The 23,667-nt window shown below is 38.2% G+C and overlaps 4 protein-coding genes across 5 annotated transcripts; 2 read left to right on the top strand and 2 right to left on the bottom strand.

Moving 5' to 3' along the window:
* Positions 1 to 269: 269 nt before the first annotated feature.
* Positions 270 to 1,130, bottom strand: LOC133872627 (uncharacterized). The gene has a single exon (XM_062310203.1). It carries the CDS (start codon positions 1,128 to 1,130, stop codon positions 270 to 272), a length of 861 nt encoding a protein of 286 aa, XP_062166187.1.
* Positions 1,131 to 7,204: 6,074 nt separating this feature from the next.
* LOC133874007 (tyrosine-protein phosphatase RLPH2-like) lies at positions 7,205 to 9,921 on the bottom strand. 2 transcript variants are annotated; one of them, XR_009901193.1, is made up of 5 exons: positions 9,229 to 9,921; positions 8,949 to 9,016; positions 8,580 to 8,759; positions 7,869 to 8,197; positions 7,585 to 7,722 (listed from the first exon to the last, which is right to left on the bottom strand). XR_009901193.1 is itself a non-coding variant. In XM_062311831.1 (4 exons), exons 1-4 carry the CDS (start codon positions 9,764 to 9,766, stop codon positions 7,552 to 7,554), a joined length of 957 nt encoding a protein of 318 aa, XP_062167815.1. In that variant the 5' UTR covers positions 9,767 to 9,919; the 3' UTR covers positions 7,205 to 7,551. The 2 variants fall into 2 exon arrangements, 1 of the variants encoding a protein (XP_062167815.1); XM_062311831.1 differs by lacking the exon at positions 7,869 to 8,197 and having other exon boundaries at positions 7,205 to 7,722; positions 9,229 to 9,919.
* A 7,505-nt stretch (positions 9,922 to 17,426) lies between these two features.
* Positions 17,427 to 18,896, top strand: LOC133872628 (large ribosomal subunit protein bL28c-like). Its single transcript, XM_062310204.1, has 2 exons — positions 17,427 to 17,577; positions 18,654 to 18,896. Exons 1-2 carry the CDS (start codon positions 17,427 to 17,429, stop codon positions 18,884 to 18,886), a joined length of 384 nt encoding a protein of 127 aa, XP_062166188.1. The 3' UTR covers positions 18,887 to 18,896.
* A 3,013-nt stretch (positions 18,897 to 21,909) lies between these two features.
* On the top strand, positions 21,910 to 22,764 carry LOC133872629 (UPF0481 protein At3g47200-like). Its single transcript, XM_062310205.1, has one exon. The coding sequence runs from the start codon at positions 21,910 to 21,912 to the stop codon at positions 22,762 to 22,764; it is 855 nt and encodes a 284-aa protein (XP_062166189.1).
* The last annotated feature ends 903 nt before the right edge of the window (positions 22,765 to 23,667 follow it).

Below are 23,667 nucleotides of genomic sequence, written 5' to 3' on the forward strand. Positions count from 1 at the left end.
ATAAGATTGTGGGAAAGGAAGAGATTGCATGGGGACTAGGGGGGATTTACCTTTGTCGTGAGATGAATATCTCGCTTGAGTTGGAGAACTTCCACTAACTATTTGCGACGTGGCTGCAAAAGAACCACTTGGTTTGTGAATTGTTGACGCAAGAGATGCATGATGATGGTCAGACACTTGAGTGATAGAGAGAGGTTGGATTGTACTTGAGTTGAAGGGGGTAATGCCACGTGTACTGACATCTGGGACAAAGTGACTCGAGGAACCAGCTAGAGATGAGTTGACTCGATGCCATGAGAGGAGCTTGAGTGAGCTTCAGATCGAGAATGAGTTGTACCATCCAATGAGATACCGGAATCAGAGTCTTCCCGTAAAGAAAATGAAACATTCCTGAGACTGGAGAAAGAAAAGGCTTGAAGAGGGATATTGTATTTGGCAAGAGGATATGGTTGTGGAGGATTTGGACAACTGGGTTTTTTGTGTCCAATGAGACCACACAACGTACAGTAATCACCAAGCCTTTCATGCCTGAAGCTAATCCAAAATGGTTCTTTATTAGGTCGAGGAAGATTGAAACCAGGGACCAATGGAAGAGAAGTATTCAGTTCAACACTGAAACGGAGGTGTTGACGGCAAATAAGACCCGAATTATCTAGATCATCTGCCTCCAAGAGTGATCCCAGAGCCTTCCCAATTATGATAGTATTACGAGTTGTCACATTTTGTCGAGGTAGCCCATGCACCTGTATCCAGAAGGGACAAAGATGCAGCACAATTTCATCAATTGCGAAATCTGGAGACCAAGGATGAAGTAGAAGTAAAGATCCTCTGATGTTCCAAGGACCTTGATGAAGGATGCGATCAAGGTGGTCTTGGAGGGGAACTCTGATTAAAAACTTGTTGGGAGCAAGAACTTCAATAGCTAGAGGAGCAGCAAAATTCCAAGTTGCGACTAGAGTAGCTCGAACCAGCTGTGAGTTTATGGGTTTTAAGGCTAGTAGTTTGCATATAAGAGCAAAAGCTTCTTGGTTAGGAGGAGCTTCTTCAATGACATCTAGTTTGGGAAAATCCCATCCAAGGGCTTCTGTTTCTACAATTAGTGCTTGAAGTGCTGCTTGAGATGGATCCATGAAGAAAGACAGGAAAATGAAAGGTGATGGAGAAAAGGGTTGATGGAAGGGGTATCAGAAAGAAAGACAAGAGTCTTTAGAAGTTCAATCCTAAAAAGAGAGAAAGAGGAGCTCAGAGAGACTGAGCGAGCTTACAAAAGTTTAGATGCGTTTATTTTTAATAGACGCTAGTTTTGTAATTTTTGCTTTTAGGGCTGTATCCATTCTATTTAAGCACAATAAGGCCGGCTTGGCTAACCAACTATTCATTGTAATCAGTTTTCTCAATAAGAGTACTCCAACAAGAGTTTTACCTCAGTTTTTCCATTAATTCTTAGAATTTTCCTAGGTCTTATAGGAGTTTCTTGAGTTCGATGATTATGTTCCCACATGCCACGGTGCATTATGTGTTCATTTCCAAGCAACTAATGGTTGTTCAAGAAGAAAATTTCCAAAAAATGTCATTGTTGATTGTTAGAACTAACTAGGCCAAAACCCTTGCTCGGAGGATCCTATTTTTTCAATCAAACTGTTATCAACACACTTGAATTTTATTTTTTTTGGATAAGTATTGAAGTTTTATTAGAAAAACGAGACCATGATTATACAGAATTTATACAAATGATTCACCAAAATAATCATGCAAAACTCAGCAAGTCTATAAAATCTAAAAAGAAGAAAGCTAGATGCATCAAAAGCAGGCATCCACTCAGACAATGATCTCAAAAATTAAAGACTTATGCCGAATTGTAGAAACCTCAATACTATTAAAGGTCCTGTTTTTCCTCTCCCAGACATTATACATAGAGGAGAAGCATTCCATATTGGTCCATTACTATGCCTTCCTAAAAGCCCTTAATTTGAACAAAACACACACACACACACACATCAATAACATGCAAAGGCATCACCAATTGAACTCCAAACAAAGAGATGGCGGAAGACAACAAGTCTTGAGCAACAGAGTAATGAAGCCATAGATGTTCGACTGATTCTTCACCAGACTTATGACGCCTAGGTGGTAGCATTTTTCCTCCATTATATTCAAGTCCGACAACTCCACATGCTGCTGATTATTTTGTTTTAAAATGTCCCCGGTAATAATCATCTAATAATTCTGGACTGAGTTCTGCCAAAACCCAATCTAGCGTGCATTACTCTTCAATAAATTTCTGAGACCAATCATTTTATTTCTACAGCATATATAAGACATTAAAACCACAAACACAAGAAAGTCTGCTTCAATGAAGATATACAGAACTACATATGGAACAAGGATTTTATTAGATGCAGCAACGGCTAATGATGAGGAGTCAGAATCGGAAGAAGACATTCCAGCAAAGATCATCCCTGTAAACAGTCATCAAATTAGTTTTATATAAATGATAACAGGAACTGATTGCAAATATACAGTCATCAGCTGAACATAAATATAAAATACTTGTTAAAGACTAAGCGATTCATTTTAAAGGCAATGCCTCCACACAGTTGCTGCAAGTTATTTGTGATGATTTGAATATATCTTCTTCTGAGTATCCATAAAATTGAACTTTCTTCTGGAGCAATCAGGAAGTCCGTTTTACTTCTATTCCTTCTATTTTCCGAATCAAACTCCGCACTGGAAATTAGACCTCTCGGACACTCACATGATCCGAGCACTGATAGCAATTGCGAAGGCCGAAACAAAACAGGGCTCTCATATACCGGAAACCCCTCAATCTAATATATACACCTATGTCCATGTGTGAGAATGTGTGCATGGTTAAAGCTACAATTGGTAGCACACCATCCTCAACATATACTCATTGAGCATATGAAACAGACTCCCAAGCTCCGAGAAAAAAACAAGCAACAAATAGAAAGAAATTGAAACCAAAGAAAATTGAGAAGGTTCATAGAATCATAGAGATGGTTATATTACGAGAAAACGAGTCCTTCTTCAGCAAGAGTGACCGATTTGTGCTCCGACTGCCATAGGAGCCCGATCGCGACCACTTGCACGTTGATGGAGCCGCAGGGAATCGTATACCTGAGATCGTGTAGATCATTTTCTACAGCTTTTGGAATACCGAGACACAGATCTAGACTCTCCACCGAGTGTGAGAGAGACTCCGTGTGTGTATGCGAGTGAGTGTTAGAGTGGAAGGCGCCGAGGGAAGCGTGAACAGAGAAACGGGTGCTTACGTGTGCAGTTGAGAGTTGCATGGGGGAGGAGGTGAGTGGGACCTACCAAGACGAATTCTCCATCGTCCATCGCTCCCTGCTGGGGTTGGCTCTCCCCGTGGCACGCCACGTCGGCTCTTTGTCGTTGAAGATCAGAAACTAAAGGTTGTGAACATGCGGTTGATACTTAGTGGAAGCGTGAGAAAAAAACTCAAAAAAGGCGCTTTTTTGCGATCGATGCTTATCCGTGGACCGTGGTTACGGTGAAAATTTGTGTTAGACGTCATCTTTTAATTTTCCAATTAACCAATCTAATGTTACCAAATGCAATACTTACAGCATGGATCAAGAATAATTATATTTCCCCGGGAGCGTGTAATTTCGTAGATAATATGCATTTTCAAATTGCATTTTTTTTAAGGTACAAAATTTTAAATGCTAATCTGTAATTTTAAAGGTCAAATTACGATTTTACTAAATGTTGCGTTTTTAAAAAATTACATTTTCAAATCTCACATTTTAAAATCACTAGTTTTAAATCGCATTTTTAAAATCGTAAACCCAAACCAACCCTTAATAAATTTTTATGAAAATGATATGGCAGTTAAAATTAATTCTTTTTCTTTTTTCTTTTTTACAAGTGCTTATTTAATTACTGATTTTATTTTCATATCATCAACTTTAATACATTTCCCTGTCAAAGTATGGGATTTCTAAATTCTTATAGGATCCATGAAATTTCTTGGAGAGCTTGTTGGAATGATTTTTATGAGTTCTGTCGGTTCACCAATTTGAACTAAATAACAAGCTAATGAATTCCTTTTCTTTGAGACTTATCAATTTTTTTTTACCAAAGTTCATTTCCAAATGATATGTTAATCATGAATAAGATCTACTATTTTGAAAAATGTATCATCATTTTATGGGATAATGACACATCATTTAAAAACTATTTTGAGAATAAAAATTTAAAAAGCGGAGCATTTTTCATTTTATTTTGCCATTGGACTTCCCAATTCAATTTGTCACAACACTCATAATGATCATCTTCACGAAAATTTATACTATGAAATGTCATCCCTTCCCATCACTTTGACATGTGTGAACAAAATAATGTAACATTTCAATTTTCAATTTTTATATAACGAAATGGGGGGATTCCATCATTTGTTGTTGAAAATAATAGCAACAAGAGGTTACTCCATCATTTGTAATTGAAAAGAATACAACAAGAGGTTTTCCAAAATAGTAAATCTCTTTATCTTTTCTTTTTCTTTTTTAATTCTTAAAAATGAAAATTACTTTTCAAAAAGAACCCAAAAAAAGTTTTTTCTTTTATTTTTGTTTTTAAGTCAAAAACAGTTTTTTTGAGTGGCCGAGAGCCAACCACTTTGAATGTTTCATAAACCAAAAAAACTCCAAACTCCATGCATCATTTGGATTAAATTCATCCAAACAAAATTAAATAATTCGTCCAAAAAAAAGTAAAAATTACATAGGATCTCAATCAATCCCTTATTTCACGGGGATCCTGGCCTGGCCAAAAGAAGTATTGCATATCCTAGCGATTAGATTAGTCACCAGCATCCAATTGCTGAAAACCACGAGCGTGACCGGAAAGGTCGAGAACTACCCCTGAATAATTGAGAAGGAAATTGCTTATCTCACGCTTACTTGTCCTCGGAAACGAGGCACGTGGGCTGCGAAATTAGCTCCCCTCTCATTTGTTAATATCACACCACGAACGAATATACCATCCCCTGTCAAAATCAAAAGGTATCTTAAACAAAATATTCATATTCCAATAAAGCAATCGATATTGATGGGTTAGTTTTGTAAATTACTATTTTGCTTTTTAAAAAAAAAAAAAAAAAAAATATATATATATATATATATATATATATATATATATATATATATATATATATATATATATATATATATATATATATATATATATATATATAAGAATATTTTTGTCTTATTAAAAAAATTTAAGGTCATTTTTATCTTTTGTTGGCCTTGCAAGGACATTGACATTGTTTTAGTAGTTTAGAACATTCTTAATAGATTCTTTAAAATAACTTTTTATAAGTCAATTTGTTGAAACTGTCCAAAATAAGTCATCAACAGCCTCACCATTGCAGTGAAAGAAATTTGATGGGTGAACACTACTCACTACTCACAAACATTGTTCACTCACAAAAGCAATAAAAAAAATAAAAAAAAAACTATTAAAATTTTATTTCTCATTTTTTTTTTTTTGTTGTGTTCTATGTATCACATATAATTTTCATTTTTAAAAAAAATATTATTTAAATGGAATAAAGATATTAGATAGTTAAAATGGTGATGCAACTATGCGTAAATAAATCACTAAGACTGATCTCAGGAAGGAGATTGACATAATTGATAATTTAAAGAACATTAATAATTAAGTGGTAATTTGAAAAGGTATATATATATATATATATATATATATATATATATATATATATATTAAGTAAGTTTGTGATTACTATTTGACTTGTGGCCTGTGGATCAGGAAACTAAAACCGACACAAGACAACCTATTGGGGTCAAAGAGAGAAGAAGCGTTACGTACCCATTAGGCCAAGCAATGGGCTGCATGACATCCCCTAAACCAGGCCCAGACTCAAACATAAGGCTAATAGGCAATAGGCAATAGCTTTTCTGAGGTAAGTGCATTTGATTGTTTTTGCGCTTGAGGTTTTTGGTTTGCCGGTTTGCCCAACCATCTATTTGTTGGTAAATTTTAGGGTAAATATTTGATAAATTTTTGAGTCTAACGCATGATTTGAAATCAGTCATTCACAGTTTAAAAATTAATTTTTGCACCTTAAGTTGTTGCGAATTTGAAATCAGTTATTCCGTGATTTTTTCGTCAATTTTCCCAATTCTTGCTAGTGCCATGTCTGTCTTTTCGCCACATCATCTTAAAATATTTTTTTTTTATTATATTATAAATTTAAGGGTTTCACATTTTATTTTATTTTAAAAAAAATTAAAGGGGGGAGGGGGGAGGGATTTAGGGGTGGCTTTTTTATTTAAAAAAATATAAATAAAAGGGGGAGGGGGGATTTAGCCATTTAGGGGTGGCTCGCACCAAGAAGATAGGTTTGGGGGTGGCTCGACGCCTCCCCAATGGGCCGGAAGTGGCCGCGCGGCCACCCCATAGGTCAAGGGTGGCGCGCTAGACACCCTAGAGGTGGCCAGCACCACCTCTGGGGGTGGCTTGTCGCAACCCCTTGTTCTGAGGTGGCTCACGTGGCGTGCAGCCACCCCAAAGGTGGCGTGGGCCACCTCTCGGGGTAACTCGTAGGCCAACCACCCTCCCAAGCCCCCCCCCCCCCCCCCCCCCCCCCCCCAATCCTTTTTCAATTTTTTTTTTTTAACAATAAAAAAAAATATTTGAAACCCCTAAATTTATAATATATATATAAAGATTACGTGACAAAAAAGATGACATGACATTAACAGAAGTTGAAAAAATAGACGGAAAATCATAAAAATGACTAATTTCAATAACACGACTAGCTTAAGGTGCAAAATTTGATTTTTAAACAGTGAGAAACTGATTTCAAATCACGCGTTGACTCAAGAATTTATTAAACATTTGTCCTAAATTTTATATGCACTCTTTCATAATTATTAACCGCAAATTGCTTGAGATCCTAATCCAATCTGGTATGAGTATGTCAAAGTAGAGCTAGTTTTCCTAGTCTTCTGACTCTTCTTGGGAGCTACTTTTTACACCCCCGGCCCCGCGTCACCCCCCCCCCCTTCTTTTTTACCTTGGCAATGAATCATGTGGTTAATCGGACAAAGTTTTCTTCGAAATTGAAATAGAATGAATTTTTTCAATTCAGTATAAATAATAAGATATAGTCTCAGTTATAAGCATAATGCGCTACGGAGAAAAGTTTATTGTTCCTTTTACTTGTCCTTGGCCAGAAAGTTCATGCATCATCCATATCTCCAATGGCTGTTTATACAGCATTCAACATAGTCCACCAATTACATGATACAAGCATCGCAGAAAAATAGCACTAGACAAGTCTAGTATTATCATCTTCCATCAACAAATGAGGAGTACTGACCTTCATCCTTTGATCATATGCTTCACAAAATTTAGAACGAAAGAACAGACACTTCTATGACCATTTACCAAAAGTTGGAAAAATCTTTTGCCAAAACGTCGGTATCACGGACAATATAGACACGTCATTATGACTATTTTTTACCAAAAGCTTGAAAACTATTTTGCCAAAACATCGGTATCACGGACGATCTTCATTGACGGAAGCACGATTGCTGCCACTGGTTTTTCCTCTAGTCCGCCGCCTTCATCAATAATCAGCCTGAGGCCCTCGACGTGAAGCTTCGCATGGTGACCACTTACCACAATGGTGGGATTCTCAATTAGTTCCTATGATATACCAAATGCCAAATATAGACTTCAGTGTCATTTCATATTATAAGAATGATATGATTATATCTTAATGAAGCCACAAAACCAATTTCCTAATCAAGTATATGACTGAGAAAAGGAACCTCTATCCCAGAATAAAGTACCAGCTTTGTCAGTGATCAGTATTGGCAGCAATTTGTCAACTGAATTTCAGCCTGCCCTTACATGAAAGAGGGCTCCAATGGATCCTATCTGTTCGAGCAGATGCTAGGACTACCAAAATCTGTTAAGGCACGTGGGTACCATCGGGCCCTCTCTCAATCTGGGATAGAAAGACAACTCAAACAACTAATTGCAGGGATGCCAGTCCACTTTGTTAGAGGGAACATGAGATATAAGAGATAGTGAGCCATCACTTTTGGGATATCCCATACATACATTCTTCCTTCCGCTACATAATCCTAATACATCGCATAGGATTCTCAGTCAATTCCTATGAGATACCAAATACAAAATATATAGACTTCAGTCATGTTTCATATTATAAGAATGATACGACTATATCTCAATGAAGCCACAAAACCAATTTCCTAATCAAGTATGACTGTGAGCAATATAACCTCTATCCCATAATAAAGTACCAGCTTTGTCAGTGATCAGTATTGGCAGCAATTTGTCGACCGAATTGCAGCCTGCCCTTACATGAAAGAGGGTTCCGATAGTCCTACCTGCTCGAGCAGGTGTTCGGACAGCCGGAAGGCACGTGGGCTCTATCAGAGCCCTCTCTCAATTGGCTGCCCAGATTAGCTGTAATCCGGGGTAGAAAGACAATTCAAACAGCTAAACAGGAGATATAAGAGATAGTGAGCCATCACCTTTGGGATATCCCGTACATTTTTCCTCCCGCTAAGAGCCTCTACCTTGGGAACTCGGGTGTCCCGGGCTCTCAAAAAATTCAGCTGCTCTTCGACATTTTTGTTTCTCTCTAAACCAGCATGCACAGCAATCAACTTACAACGAATGAGTCCATTCTCAGTTTCCATACAGACATCGTCCTGGAAAAAAAAATGCACATCACCAAGGCCCGCTAATTCATCATTTTCTCCAATACAATCAAAATAGGCTTATCAAACATTGTTCTTGAACATGGAAGGAACAGGAAAGTGAACCAACTGGTTATAAACTAATAATTTCCTTCTCATAGTATAAAAAAGAAAGAGAAGTGCAACCAAAACGAGCCTAACCTCTTCGTGCACCCAAACCAAATCAGCAAGAAACTTCTTGTGCTCATCAGGAACTGCCTTAACCAAATCTGCCCACAATTAAGTTCAGTTATTTAGCACAATGAAACAACAGCAGTAATTATTACACACGAAAACTACTAATCAAACACGAGTACCAACAATTACCCAAAAACAGAACTACCCATCATCCCACTGAATCAAACAAATCAAACACCAAAATACCACAACCAATAAAATCAAACAACTTTTGTCTTTCAAGAAACAAAATCAGGCCCAGTACCAGCAGACCCATGAGGAACACCGTAGGACTCAAAAGTAGGCCCAGCGTCGTAGATCGAGCCCTTGTACTCCGTCCCCTTAGCCTCATTGAACCTAACCTTGATAGTCCCACCCCACCTCCTCCCTTGCAAGTGCATATCCTCGTACCCATTTCCCTCGAACCACCCTTCTCGCTCCTTGTTCCCCTCGTACTCCTTCCACGCCTCCGAGAACTCGAACCCCTCATCCAGAGGCCGAGGCAGGACTCTGACGAACGCGGCGAAAGCGAGGTCGTGATTGCCGGAGAGGAACACGTGGGTCTGGTCCGGGTACGTGGAAGGCAGGCTAAGGAGGAAGTCGATTACCTGGCGGGTGTGCGGCCCGCGGTCGCAGTAGTCTCCGAGGAAGATGATGAGCGCGGTCTTGAAGTCCTGTGGGTCGATGAGGGACTCGAGGTTGGACCAGAGGCTTTGGAGCTTGTTGATGTAGCCGTGGATGTCGCCTATGCAGCACACCACTCTGGGCTTGGCGGTGGGGGGTTCTGATCGTGGGTCTGACATCTCTCCTCTCTTTTGGATGTACAGAGCTCAAACTACAAAGCATGTATTTATAGTTTCATTGGACAATTCTTGACATCTTTTACTGGAACCGAACAATCACCCAAGTTGTATCTAGACACACAAGAACCACAAGTTCAATGCATATCAAAAGGATCATCGAAACCAAGATTTACCCGCTTTTAAACTTCCTCAGTTTTCCAATCCCCCTTTTTTTTTTCTTTTTTTTTTTATTATTAAATTGTATAATTAAAGATTTTATCACATTAATATTTATTATTTTTATTAATTTAATATCTATCAACATTTTAAGCAGTGATACTATCATATGTTACTCTATTTTATTGTATTTTTTGTTCCTATTCAAAATGGGGAAAACCGTTACAAGAAAAACAAAAAATTAAGAGGTGAACTTCTCAACAACAAGATTCATATAATAAATTCAGTGCTTAGAAAAAATGGGAAATGATATTTTGCTACTCAAAAACATAATTATTGATTTTTTTTATTTCTTTTAATTATTTTTTATTTTTTAAAAAAAGAAAACATAAAACTGGATTCTAACACATTTACATAGTTTTGTATTTTTTGTTTAATAAAAAATAAATAAATGATTGTGTCATGGGGTGGCTAAGGGCAGATTGGCGGAGCCACCATTTGAAATTTGAGAGGGCAAAATTGAAAAAAAAAAAAAAAAAAAAAAAAAAAAAAAAAAAATTGGGGTAAAAAAAAAAAGGGGGTAATGGCTCCTTTTAATTCACAGCACGAAACTCGGCTTTCAGAGAATTAGAATCTCTCTCTCACTCTGTTGAAGCTCCAAAGGTTGAAGAATAGGATCCGATGCACAGTGGCTATGAACTTATGATGGGCTACAATGGGCTGGGCTAAAAGGGGCCAATCAAAGCTCAAACAAGGAAACGTCCAAACAGAATATCAATTAGGCCGAACTTAAATGTCCAAACGGTCGTGTGTTGACCTCTTGTTGACAATATATTGACCTGTTTGTATCGTATCTCATATTATATATATATATATATATATATATATAAAAAGATAAGTTCCAAATTAGAGTTGGTTTAGAATTATGACACGTGGATGAACTTATATTTTTTAAACATTGAACCGATCATTTAAGTAAAACTGAACAGATCCATGTATTTCAAGTGAAATATACGGTGCATTTAATATGCCTATATATATATATAAGCCGAGTTCCAATTTATAGTTGGTTTAAAATTATGACACGTGGCGTGAACCTATATTTTTTAAACATTGAACCGGTCATTTAAATAAAACTAAACAGATCTATGTATTTCAAATGCAATATACGGTACATTTAATATGCCTAATTAACTCTGATATATTAGAAAGAAAATGAAAAGAAAGTCAAATTTTGTTGTCGTTAAATTCTCACTAATTTCTACATCTCTCTCTCTTCCTTTAAGTGAAAATTCGGGCCTTTAAGTAAAAACTGAACCGGTCCATGTATTTCAAGTGAAATAAATGGTGCATTTAATATCTCTAATTAACTCTATTACGTTGAATAGAAAAAGAATAAAAACGTCAAATTTTGCGGTCATTAAATTTTCTCTGATTTCTACCTTTCTCTTCTTAATTTTAAGAAGCATCAAAACATTAAGTCAATGAGTCTAGAGCCTATGAAGTCAATGAGTCTACTCTTGAAGGCTAAGAATTGGTTAAAACCTATTGTCCGTCCTCCTACAATAAACACTAGCAACAACATTCAAGTAAATAGTTTTGTTTTTGTTTTGTTCTTTGTTTTTTGTTTTTTTTTTTTAACAACTTTGCTTTTCTTTTCTTTTTTCCTTTCTTTTGTGGTCTTGAGGTAATAGTTTTGGCTTCGACTTTCTCTTCTAGTGAACGCATGCTAGCTTTCCAAGAACATACCTAAGTGTTTCTTGTTAGTACCGTTGATCGAGTAGGCGAGGCACTGCCACTTGAGCTCCTCCATCTTCTCGAGGTTAGCGTTGTCGCGACAATAGGGTCCGATGGAGATAACCTGGGGCTCGTACGACAAAGCTTTAATGTCCTTGAACCTTGGAGGAAGCCTGAAGATGCATGGGTTTTTACCGACGGCTGGTTCATCAGGCAACGATGGGTTAATCTTAGAGATCCTCTCTTGCATCTTCGATAGGACGTCCACATCGACCTTCCGAATCTCGACTACGTAGCTGGGTTCTCCTTTTACAGAATTGCTTTCCGTCATGGATTTTTGTGTTCTAAACTATGATTGGATCCAATGGATTCTATAAAGAGAAATTACTATGTGAAATTGAGGTTCTGATTGGGTATGTCTTGACTACAAATTGATTTTCGTTTCTTTTTTTTTTTTTCCTTTTTTAGTTTTAAACATTGAACCAGTCATTTAAGTAAAACTGAACAGGTCTATGTAGTTAAAGTGAAATATATGGTTCATTTAATATCCCTAATTAACTCTATTACGTTGAATAGAAAAAGAATAAAAAGGTCAAATTTTGCGGTTATTAAATTTTCTCTGATTTCTACCTCTCTCTCTCTCCTTAATTTTAAGAAGCATCAAAACATTAAATCAACGAGTCTATAGCCTATGAAGTCAATGAGTCTACTCTTGAAGGCTAAGAATTGGGTAAAACCTATTGTCCGTCCTCCTACAATAAACACTAGCAACAACATTCAAGTAAATAGTTTTGTTTTTGTTTTGTTCTTTGTTTTTTGTTTTGTTTTTTTTTTTTTAACAACTTTGTTTTTCTTTTCTTTTTCCTTTCTTTTGTGGTCTTGAGGTAATAGTTTTGGCTTTGGCTTTCTCTTACAGTGAACGCATGCTAGCTTTCCAAGAACATACCTAAGTGTTTCTTGTTAGTATCGTTGACCGAGTAGGAGAGGCATTGCCATTTGAGCTCCTCCATCTTCTTGAGGTCAGCGTTGTCACAACAGTAGGGCCTGATGGAGACAACCGGGGGCTCGTACGACAAAGCTTTAATGTCCTTGAACCTTGGAGGAAGCCTGAAGATGCATGGGTTTTTACTGACGAATGGCTCATCAAGCAACGATGGGTTGATCTTGGAGATCCTCTCTTGCATCTTCACTAGGACGTCCACGTCGACCTCCCGAAACTCGACTACGTAGCTGGGTTCTCCTTTTACAAAATTGCTTTCCGTCATGGATTTTTCGTGTTCTAAACTATGATTGGATCCAATGGATTCTATAAAGAGAAATTACTATGTGAAATTGAGGTTCTGATTGGATATGTCTTAACTACAAATTGATTTTCGTTTCTTTTTTTGCCTTTTTTATTTTAGAATATATGTCCCGACTATATATATAAATAAGCCAAGTTCCAACTTAGAGTTAGTTTAGAATTATGGCACGTGGAAAGATAGTAACCTTTCGCTTTTTTATTTATTTTTCTTTTCAGATGTTATATGTTATTATGTTATTTGTTATAACTATAAGTTGTTTTTGATGTAATTGATATTCGGTTATGTAATCTTTTGCTGCTCTTGGATTTACTTTATGGTATGGTCAATGGCTAAGAGGTACACTTAGTGCTTGGTGCCATTTTAAAGAACTGGTATAGTTTGCTCTGTGATCTAACTGAATGTTGAAGTTTTGATCTAATTGAGTCCTTTCTCGATTATTGGAATGACTCTGATCACTAACTACATTCAGCTATAACTTTGTGGGTGGTGTTGTTTTATGTGTAGTATCATTGTTATTTTCATTCTAAGTATATGTACTTGTACTGACCCTATCAGTTAGTTGCTTTTGAATGTGGAGGTAATTTGATGACAACGTGTTCTTGCATGCTTTTAGTTTGGGTGTAATTTGGGGTAATTTGTAACGTGCATTGCAACATTTTGTTACCAACTTCTATTTTCGATAAATGTAAATGCTGGGAAAGATAAGGAACTAATTATTTTTTCAAAGGTGGGATGGGGTGGCCTCTTTTTAAAAAAAAATAAAGGAGAGTTGTTTGAATAATATAATTAACAAAGACCGATGAAGACTGATGAATGTGACACTTAAAAAAAGTGATCTAACTTAAGTTGGAGTGGAAAGAGGCTAGAGGGTGAAATAACATAGGGAAGTGGTGAAAAGGATAGGATGAATTAAGAGGTGATGGAGAGTGTAATCTTAGATACGATAGAATGGCAAAAAGGGTATAAGCTAGTTGAGCCTTATTAGTTGAAAAACGATAGATGAAGCCAACCCCGATTTGGTTGGGATTGAGGTTGAGATGAGTTGGTTAACTTCATTTTAACATTGCAATATTTTAGAAGCGTGAGCAATTATTGTCCTCTTTGCTTTCTTTCTAATGATTGTTGTCCTTGCTTATCTAACTTCCTCTGCTTTGTAAAGTTATTAGTCAGTACCATTGATAACCATTCTAGTGGCTTTTGTTAGAACTAATCTCATAATATGGTTTTTTTTTTTTTGTTAGAAATAAACAATAAAGGGAAGACAGTGAACACAGAGAAAGAGAAGAGGGAAGAAGAAGAGAAACACAAGGTAAAATTAAGGACTACATTGTTGCTAATTTCATTACTTGTTCTGATTACAAATACATTACTATATAGGCTTTAACAAAGGTTAAAGACCAAAGTACAAAAACATAAACTAAAAGAGAAACACAAATGGGTATGGTCTTCTGAGATAGGAGTGGTTAGGAATAGGTTGCTGCAGTATGGGAATGGCTGATAACTTGTTGCAGAGATGGTGCTTCTGGAGTGGTGCAGTGGTGCAGAGATTTTATTGTGGATGACTTGCTGTAGATATGGTTTGCAGCTCTGGATGGCTTGTTGCAGAGATAGAGGAGTAGGCTTGACTTGCTGCAGAGATTTATTCTCTAACATCCCCTCAGTAAACTAATGGGAGGAACTTTCTTCAATTTGTCTTTTGCTTATCATCATCATTTTTTTTTCTTCTTCAGTGGATTGGCCCGGGTTTTCAAACTGTACATCAAAGCCAGAATCAGGGCCAACTATAGGCCAAGAAAAGAGCCAACAAATGACATAAAATGGGCTTGGGTCTTAAACATTGCTTCAAGCATAAAATTGGGCCAAGAGAAAATAGCCAACAAAGGGCTTAAGAGGCTGAAATGGGCTTGGGTCTTTGAACATTTACCACAAGCAAGAGATTGGGCCATCAATGTGCCAAGAAAATAGCCAACAAATGGCTTAAAGTAGGCTTGGGTCTTAAACATTACCTCAAGCAAGAGATTAGACCAACAATAGGCCAAGAAAAAAGAGCCAAATGGCCTTAAAATAGGCTTGGATCTTTGAACATTTACCACAAGCAAGAGATTCGGCCATCAATGGACCAAGAGAAAAGAGCCAAAGGGCTTAAATGGGCTTAGGCCTTTGAATGTTTACCACAAGCAAGAGATTGGGCCATCAATGGGCCAAGAGAAAGAAAAGAGCCAAAGGGCTTAAATAGGCTTGGGCTTTTGAGCATTTGCCACAAGCTAGAAATTGGGCCAAACAACTGGTTAAAGAGAAGAGGGCCAATTATGGGCCAGAGAGAGATTTTCCTATTTTTTTTTTTTCTTTTTTTTTCTTTTTTTTTTTTTTTTTTACAACTGAAACACACCTTACAAAAAGTGAAACATAAGGTTAGGTAAAACACACAAAAGAGACAAACAATGAAACAAAAGAGAAGTGAAACATAGAATATATTGTGATGACCTAAAATGCAACGGAATAGTGAAGAAAACTAAAAAGGAAGACATGATATGACAAACGTACAAAAGAGAAGATGAGAAGGTATGGAACGTGTGGCAGATGGAGATGAAAAAAGGGCATTTCTTTTTTTTTTTAGTTGATAAACTTCTAGCGTTTTTGATACACAGTAGACAAAACAAAGTAAAGGAAATTGTAATTTGGGTGACATGTGTGATGGGAAAATAAAGAGAAGGAGATTGACATGTAGTAAATAAATCATAATAGAGAAAAATACAGAGAAGGAGACATATGGATGTGTAGGAGGAACAAGCAGCAAAAAGTGGGGTAGTGACTTGACATAGAGAAGTGGAGCTGACAGGAAAGAAGACAGTGAAGTGAAAGGTGGCGTGTGGGAGAGACAAGAAGCAGAAAGTTGACACGGAGTGCAAAAGTTTGACACGGAGAGCAAAAGTGCTATTTTCTCTTCTAGTTTCTTTCGGTTGAAGAACAAAACTGGGAACAGCTGAGTTAAGTAGATGCTGGTGATGTTAGAAGTTGATTTTGGAGGTGGAGCCTAACGAAGCTTAGTTTGGGGCCTTGCAGGGAGCTCGTAAGATTTATGGGAAGGTGGATGTATTTGAGAAGGAAAAGGATGGAGGACCGGTACTCGGCTGTCATTGATCTTCATAGAGATTGATTGAAAGGAAGAAATTTTGTTTTGTTTTTGGTGGAGGGCCAATTGTGTGGAAAAATTGTTGTATAGGCTGAGAGTTTTGATTTTGGTTGTTTGTTGTGAAGATGGCCGAATAGGATGAAGTCCAAATTTGATTTTTTGGGTCGATGTGATCGATTAGGTTGAGGCTTGGGAGAGATTTTTTTGTTGAGAAATTTTGTTGTGTGATTGGGCCCTGAGTCCTATCCCGATTCAATCGAAAATAGGACTACTAATTAAATTATACTTGGACTAAGAATCCTATCCCGATTCTACCGAGATATGACTGCTAATCAGATTATGACTCTTACTTCAATATAACATGGAGTAGAGTCCTATTCTGGATCTACTGGGATAGCTGATACCTGATTTCTCGAGAATAGTTGCTAAGTGCCTATCTCCCAGGATTGGACTTCTCAGGAGTCCTGTTGTCTCCTCCTTAGATCGGGTTGAGTGGAATTTATTCCCAACAATTACCCCCAAATTCCCTTATCCAAAGCTTGCTTGAATAATGGAAATTCTAGGTCTCAGGAAACCCAAGCTTTGTCTCCTTCTGAAAACCTGAGGATTAAATCTTACCCCACATTACCTTATTGTTTTTCCTTAGGGCTTTCTCCCTGTCTTCTGGAATGGCTAACTCCTGAAAACCTGCAAAACCTGAGAGTTAAATCCGACCCCCCATGCCTTTTTGCTCTCGGTGTAGGACTAACCGGAAGTCTTCCTCCTCGCTCTCGGCAAGGACTGATCCGAGAGGCTTTGCCTTTTGCTCTAAACTAGGACTAATCTGAGAGGCTTTCTTCTTACTCTTGGCAACGATTGATTCGAGAGGCTTTCTTCTTACTCTCGGCAATGACTGATCCGAAACACTTTGCCTCTTGCTCTCGACAAGGACTGATCCAAGAGGCTTTTTTATTGCTCTCTGCAAAGACTGATCCGAGAGTCTTTCTTCTTGCTCTCGGCAAGGACTGATCAGACAGGCTTTTGCTTCTTACTCCAGGTATAGGACTAACCCGAGAGGATTTTGCCTACAAAAGAAGCGACATCAATGGGTTCCCAATCCCTAGACCGGGAACACTCAGATGCTTAAGTCAGCTCTATTTTTTTATTTTAAAAATACTTATTCCCAAATCTGGGGAATTTTCTGTCTTAATTATAACTAGTCTGAGTTAAAAATAAAAGTCTAGTTCTTTGCAAACATAAATGCTAAAAATAAAAGTCTAGCCTGAAATTTCTGAAAGTCCTTTCTACATGACCACGAGCAGATTCTGTTGTTGCCTCGGCTCTCTCCGCCATGGGCTTCTGCTTCCTCAGTCCTCTCTTTTTTCTATGTCATCTCAACGATCAATCTCCTGATCCCTTTCGTCCAGCTGAGGACAGTTTGGGGGATAATAATCCCGTGGCTGCTAATCTCGGGACTGATAATCCTGATGATTTCGGGGCCTGTTATTTCTTGACTGGTTTCGTTGCTCTCCCAAAAACCGAACCAGCTTGCCATTCTCTATGAATTCTTCTATTAACAACCTTAGGTTACGTACCCCTCGGTGTAATGACCTGCTTGTTTATGAAAATCACAATACTTGTCTGCATTCTTGTAAGGAGGATTACTTGGTATCTTTGGTGGTTCCCGAAATGCCGGATCTCTTTTGATCTCCATAAGGACTTCTGATATCTTGGCATTGAAAGGTGTAAAGTTGTAATATTTGAACTTCTTTACCGGCCTATACTCTTTCCTATTAGCTTTTCTAAATTCTTTCCTTTTCTTTTCCAGTGTTGTCTCTTGGGGTAGCCTAGAACTGACCATAGCCTTCAGCGTCTCTTCCTGATTAATGAATTCTTCTACCTTATCCATTAGGCCCTGCAAGGTACTCGATTACTTCTGGACCAACTACTTCATCAAAGGCTCCTTGGGTGAAATTCCCTAATAAATGGCAGCAAAGATCATATCCTCAGTTAGATCTTTGGCCGTAACCTTCTCTCAGTTGAACCGGGCCATAAATTCCTTAAGACTCTCGTTGCTTTGTTGGTACAATGATAGCAAATATCCCGAAGGCTTTTTTTTTGTCCGAAAAGCTAGAACCTCCATTAGGAATATCTTGGACAACTCCTTGAACTAATTAACAAAATTCGGGGGCAGCTTCCTGAACCAGTCCCAGGCATTCCCCGAAAGAGTAAGGGGGAAGGCTCGGCACGCTACTTCATCGGGTGTCCCATGAAGGTCTAGATAAATTTGAAAATTCTCTAGGTGATCTAGGGGATCTCCGTCTCCAGCATAACTTAGAATTTGGAGTACCTTAAACTTCTCGGGTAGTCAATAGTCTACTCGTCTGGTGAAGAGTGAGTATGTACCGATTAGGAGTTTGTCCACCACTACAGATATGTTGCTGTCCTTTCTGGTGAAGAGTGAGTCTTGCTGTGGATGACTTACTACATATATGGTTTGCAACTCTGGATGGCTTGTTGCAGAGATAGAGGAGTGGGCTTAACTTGCTACAGAGATTTATTCTCTAACATTTTTCAGGTAGGATCTGTCCCTTCACTGGGAAGAAGGCAAACAGAGCAAACAAAATTTCTTTCTCAGCCCATAAGACCAAGAAGTTGCAGTTTGTGAACCTACAATACAAGAGGATTTGGTGGGAAGCTGGTAAGCGCTATGTCAAACCGCGGTTATCAACCAAGGCATTGAAGACCATAGAGAAGAATGGCCTGGATGCTGTTGCTAAGAAGGCGGGGATAGATCTTCGCAAGGAGTAATGCAGCCATTGTTACAGGGATGAAACACCAATTTTATTTTTATTTTTTTACTTTTTTAGTTTATTTTGAGCCGTTTTAGGGACCCTAAAACGTTTCCAAAAAAAATAATAATGATTTTTATTTATTTATTATTTTGAGTTGTTTTAGTGCTAAAACGACGCAAACCTTTTTGAGTTGTTTTAGTGCTAAAATGACTCAAACATTTTTGCAAAACGGCTTAAACAGGATTAAGCCATTTTAGTCCAAAACGACTCAAACCAAGATTTTAATACCACATAGGTTGAGTCGTTTTTAGGCCTTAAAATAGCTCAAAACACCTGCTTTTTTGTAGTGTATGTATGTTTTAGTAGGTTTTCCTTGTATATTTATGTATCATCAGTGACACTTGTAATGTTTTTGGTGTAGAGTTAAATTACTTTTAATAAATGTTTAGAGGTAATTTAGTCAATTCTGATGTATTATATTCTTAAGTTTTTTTTTTAAAAAAAATATATTTCGCTGCCAGCCCCTATCTCTGATGAGGAAGTCATCTCAGTCGATGACGTAACGTTACATGGAAATTGAAAATTTTTCATTTACTCCTTTTTGTAAAAGGCGGAGCGTTACATCCTCCATCCTGCATCACTTCTTGGTCATGGACCACCTCCACTACAAAGGCCGAATCATCTTGGCCACTAACTCCACTCACAAAGTTACTATTTTGCAGGAATTACATGCAGCCCCAAGTGCCGGTCATTCCGGGTTCCTTCAGACCTACAAACACATCTCCCGACTGTTCTATTGGAAAGGAATGAAGTGGGATATCAAGCAATTTGTGGTTGAATGCAAAGTTTGTCAACGACAGAAGGGTAAAATAGTAGCAAGCCCCAGATGCCTACAACCATTGTCAACCCCTACTGAAATTTGGATAGATATTTCAATGGGCTTCATTGATGGCTTACCATCTTCCCATGGTAAACCACTATCCTTGTTGTGGTGGACCGCCTCATGAAGTATGCTCACTTTTATTCAATTGCCCATCTTTACACAGAACCACTATTGCACAGCTCTTCGTGGACGACATTGTCAAATTACATGGAGTTCCTCAATCGATAGTAAGTGATCGGGATAAGATTTTCACCTCTCATTTTTGGAAAGACCTTTTCCTTTTCCAGGACACTTAGTTGAAAATGAGCACCTCCTATCATCCCCAGACCAATAGGCAGACAGAGGTGGTAAATCAGTGTTTAGAGAACTACTTACGATGTTTAGAGAACTACTTACGATGTTTCATGGGAGACAAGCCCATGGAGTGGGTGCAGTGGCTCCCATTGGCCGAATGGTGGTATAACACCACTTATCACTCAGCTACCAAAATGACTCATTTTGAATCAGTTTATGGGCGACCTCCTCCGGCCCGATCTTACCAACTTACACTACCGGCTTGTCAATGGTAGATTAGGTAGACCGTGTTCTTCGAGATTGCACTAAAATATTGCGTCTTCTCAAATATAATCTTACCGCCGCACAATCCCGTATGAAGCATCAGGCCAATAAACATAGGAGTGAACGTGAATTTAACATTGGTGATTGGGTTTTTCTCCACCTATAGCTTTATCGCCAATTCTATTTTCAGGTGCGATCCTCCATGAAGCTCTCACCACGTTTTTATGGGCCGTATAAAGTATTGAAGCGCATTGGTCATGTTGCCTATCGCCTCGACCTTCCACCTCACTCCAAGATCATCCAGTCTTTCATGTGTCTTGCTTGAAAAGGAAATTGGGTGAGCAAGTCATTCCCCAACAGCACTTGCTAGACATTACCTCTACAGGAGAAGTACGCATTCAACCCGCTGCCATTCTGGATCGTTGGATTGTCAAACACCATAATCAAGCTGCTGTCGAAGTTCTCATTCAGTGGGCTACATGCCCCACGAAGATGCCGCATGGGAACCTTACGAAACAATCAAGGAACAGTTTCTTAACTTCCTTGGTACTCAACCTCGAGAACAAGGTTGTCTGGATCGCCGGATTGTCAAACACCATAATCAAGCTGCTGCCGAAGGTCTCATTCAGTGGGCCACATGCCCCACGAAGATGCCACATGGGAACCCTACGAAACAATCAAGGAACAGTTTCTTAACTTCCTTGGTCCTCAACCTTGAGAACAAGGTTGTCTTTAAGGGTGGGGGAATGATAGGATTCTCACTTCTTGAACCTTCCCCTTTGCTTAGTTCCTATGCTTTTGTTTAGTCCCTACGCCTTGTACCTTCCTTTTTGTTGAGTTCCCATGCTTTTATTGTTTAATTTCTACAAGATACAATGCTTTCATTAATTGTTTTCTACAAATTACAATGTTCTCATAAACTTAATTCAGCTTGTTTTCTCCTATATAAAGATGTAGATGTCGTATGGCAAGGACGTTTAAGAAAAATTACCTTTGCTTGAAACAAATATTGGAGGCCCGATCCTCTTGAAGTGGTCTCTTCTTTCTCCTTTTTTCCTATTTCTATAATTTCTCTTTATAGAATCCATTGGATCTAATCATAGTTTAGAACATGAAAATCCATGACGGAAAGCAATTATGTAAAAAGAGAACCCAGCTACATAGTCGAGATCCCGGAGGTCGGTGTGGACGTCCTAGCGAAGATGCAAGAGAGGATCTCCAAGATTAACCCATCGTTGCCTGATGAGCCAGCCGTCGGTAAAAAACCTTGCATCTTTAGGCTTCCTTCGAGGTTCAAAGACATTAAAGCTTTGCCGTACGAGCCCCAAGTTGTCTCCATCGGACCCTACTGTCGCAACAACACTGACCTCAAGGAGATGGAGGAGCTCAAGTGGCTGTGCCTCGCCTACTTGATCAACGGTACTAACGAGAAACTTTGATGTGTTTGTTTTGAATAATATTTTACTTTTTTTCAAAAAGAAATTATATTTTATTCAATTTTTTTTCTCATAAAATCAAACCTCATAATTCGCATAGTAAAATCGAATAATATTTGGAGGGAACAGCCAGACGGACCACTAAGTATGCTCTTGAAAGGAATGTGTTCACCGGAAAAGAAAGCCAGAGACTGTTATTCCGGAACTATCGATCCGATCGAATCGAATGACTTCCTCGAAATGATGGTGCTTGATGGTTGTTTTATAATCCAATTCCTTCTGTTCTTTGGTTCAAGGAATATTGGGAGAAAGGTATTGAGAGACCACCCTCTCGGCCGGATGGACAGGGACAGGGTAATGTTGCAGAAGATCTGCGCGGACTTGTTCATGCTTGAGAATCAGATCCCATATTTTGTTCTGGAACTGTTATTTAAATTTTTCAGGAATCCTTCGGGGGGCAGAGATGTGTCCTTGCCAATTTACGCCGTAACAACTTTTTCACAAACATTGGAAATTGGTTCATTCTATTTCGAGGCCGAAGACATTTCTGAATCCTACGGGGCCGAATGCTTGCATTTGCTGGATCTGGTTCGGTCAATTTTTATCCCACCGGACCTACCCTATCGTTATCGTAAAGAAAGATTCCCTTTCACACAAGAAAACTGGTACAGACCACTCCGTACTATTCCCCGCATCTCGCAGCTCCCTCGTGCAGGAATCATGGTCAATCCACGTAAAAAGGACAGATTCTTGGTAGTTCAATTCGTGAAATCGCTCGGTGTGATTGAGATGCCCAATTTAAGTCTCAATGAATTAATGTGCTCTTTCTTGGTGAACTGCGTGGCATTTGAGCAAAGCTACAATACCCATTCCAAGCACTTATCAGTCTACGCCCTTTTCTTGGACTGGCTTGTAAACACTGCTCAGGACGTCGAGTACCTTTGTGAGCACCGAGTCATTGATAATTACATGAGAACGATGCTGTTAGCTTCATCAACAATTTGGGCAAGGACTTGACCTTTGATTGGGATAACAATGAATTCTTGATGTTGTGCAGCGATGTCAACGACTATTATCGAAATAGGTTCTATCGGCAGTTGACGAGCTTCAAGGGTGAGTATTTTGACAAGCCATGGTTGTGGATTTCGGGATTCCTTGCCCTTGTGCTTTTAGTGCTTACGTTTTTGCAGACCTATTACACCATGCATCCTAATAATTAATACTAAAACTCTAAAACCTCCACTCCACTGTTTGAAATTTACTATGTTTCTTTTGACTTCTTGTATTGAACCCATTTTTTTTTTTTTTTCCCTGTATTTTCCCAGCTTTGGCTTGCCAAAATTATAATATCTAGTCTCTCTTATATGCATAATGCACTGCAGAGCCCAAAAGGTTTATGTAATTAAATTATTATTTATCTTAAAAGTTTAAGTTTATAAGAATGAATAAATTAAATCATTTAATTAATATTTAAATAATATTATATACCGCATTTTCTCCTCAACAAATGAGGTACAACACGTGAAATATTTAACAAAAATTACGGGTGAATTGTAAAGTCAGAGTTCAAACCCATAACTTTTGACTCTGATAGTATATTAAATCACCATTTGTTTCAACCTAACACGACAGTATGATTGTGAGCAAAGGAAACTGCTATCTCAGAAGAAAGTAGTAGCTTAATTTGTTAGTGATCAGTATTGGCTGCAATTTGCCGATTGAATTGCAGCCTACCCTTAGATGAAAGAGGGTTTCGATGGATCCTACATGCTCGAGCATGTGTTCAGACACTTGAAAGGCACATGGGCTCTACCGGAGTCGGCCTTCTCTCAGTTGAGGAGATGAACGAAGATGTTTGCCTTTCTGCAAACAATACTCTAATTCCCTCACTTCTTTCACATCAATGAGAAATTATACATT

This window comes from Alnus glutinosa, chromosome 7, assembly GCF_958979055.1.
Source record: "Alnus glutinosa chromosome 7, dhAlnGlut1.1, whole genome shotgun sequence".
Taxonomy (NCBI): Eukaryota; Viridiplantae; Streptophyta; class Magnoliopsida; order Fagales; family Betulaceae; genus Alnus; species Alnus glutinosa.

What these genes read in the sequence shown, in the direction of transcription:
- LOC133872629 (XM_062310205.1), top strand. Translation starts at nt 21,910, where the DNA reads ATGTGTTCACCGGAAAAGAAAGCCAGAGACTGTTATTCCGGAACTATC.
- LOC133872628 (XM_062310204.1), top strand. Translation starts at nt 17,427, where the DNA reads ATGGGCTTCTGCTTCCTCAGTCCTCTCTTTTTTCTATGTCATCTCAAC. An exon ending in TCCTGATGATTTCGGGGCCT is followed by an intron (nt 17,578 to 18,653) that starts GTTATTTCTTGA and finishes AACATTTTTCAG; the next exon opens with GTAGGATCTGTCCCTTCACT.
- LOC133874007 (XM_062311831.1), bottom strand. Translation starts at nt 9,766, where the DNA reads ATGTCAGACCCACGATCAGAACCCCCCACCGCCAAGCCCAGAGTGGTG. An exon ending in TGTTCCTCATGGGTCTGCTG is followed by an intron (nt 9,017 to 9,228) that starts GTACTGGGCCTG and finishes AATTGTGGGCAG; the next exon opens with ATTTGGTTAAGGCAGTTCCT. An exon ending in ATGTACGGGATATCCCAAAG is followed by an intron (nt 7,723 to 8,579) that starts GTGATGGCTCAC and finishes GGTATATCATAG; the next exon opens with GAACTAATTGAGAATCCCAC.
- LOC133872627 (XM_062310203.1), bottom strand. Translation starts at nt 1,130, where the DNA reads ATGGATCCATCTCAAGCAGCACTTCAAGCACTAATTGTAGAAACAGAA.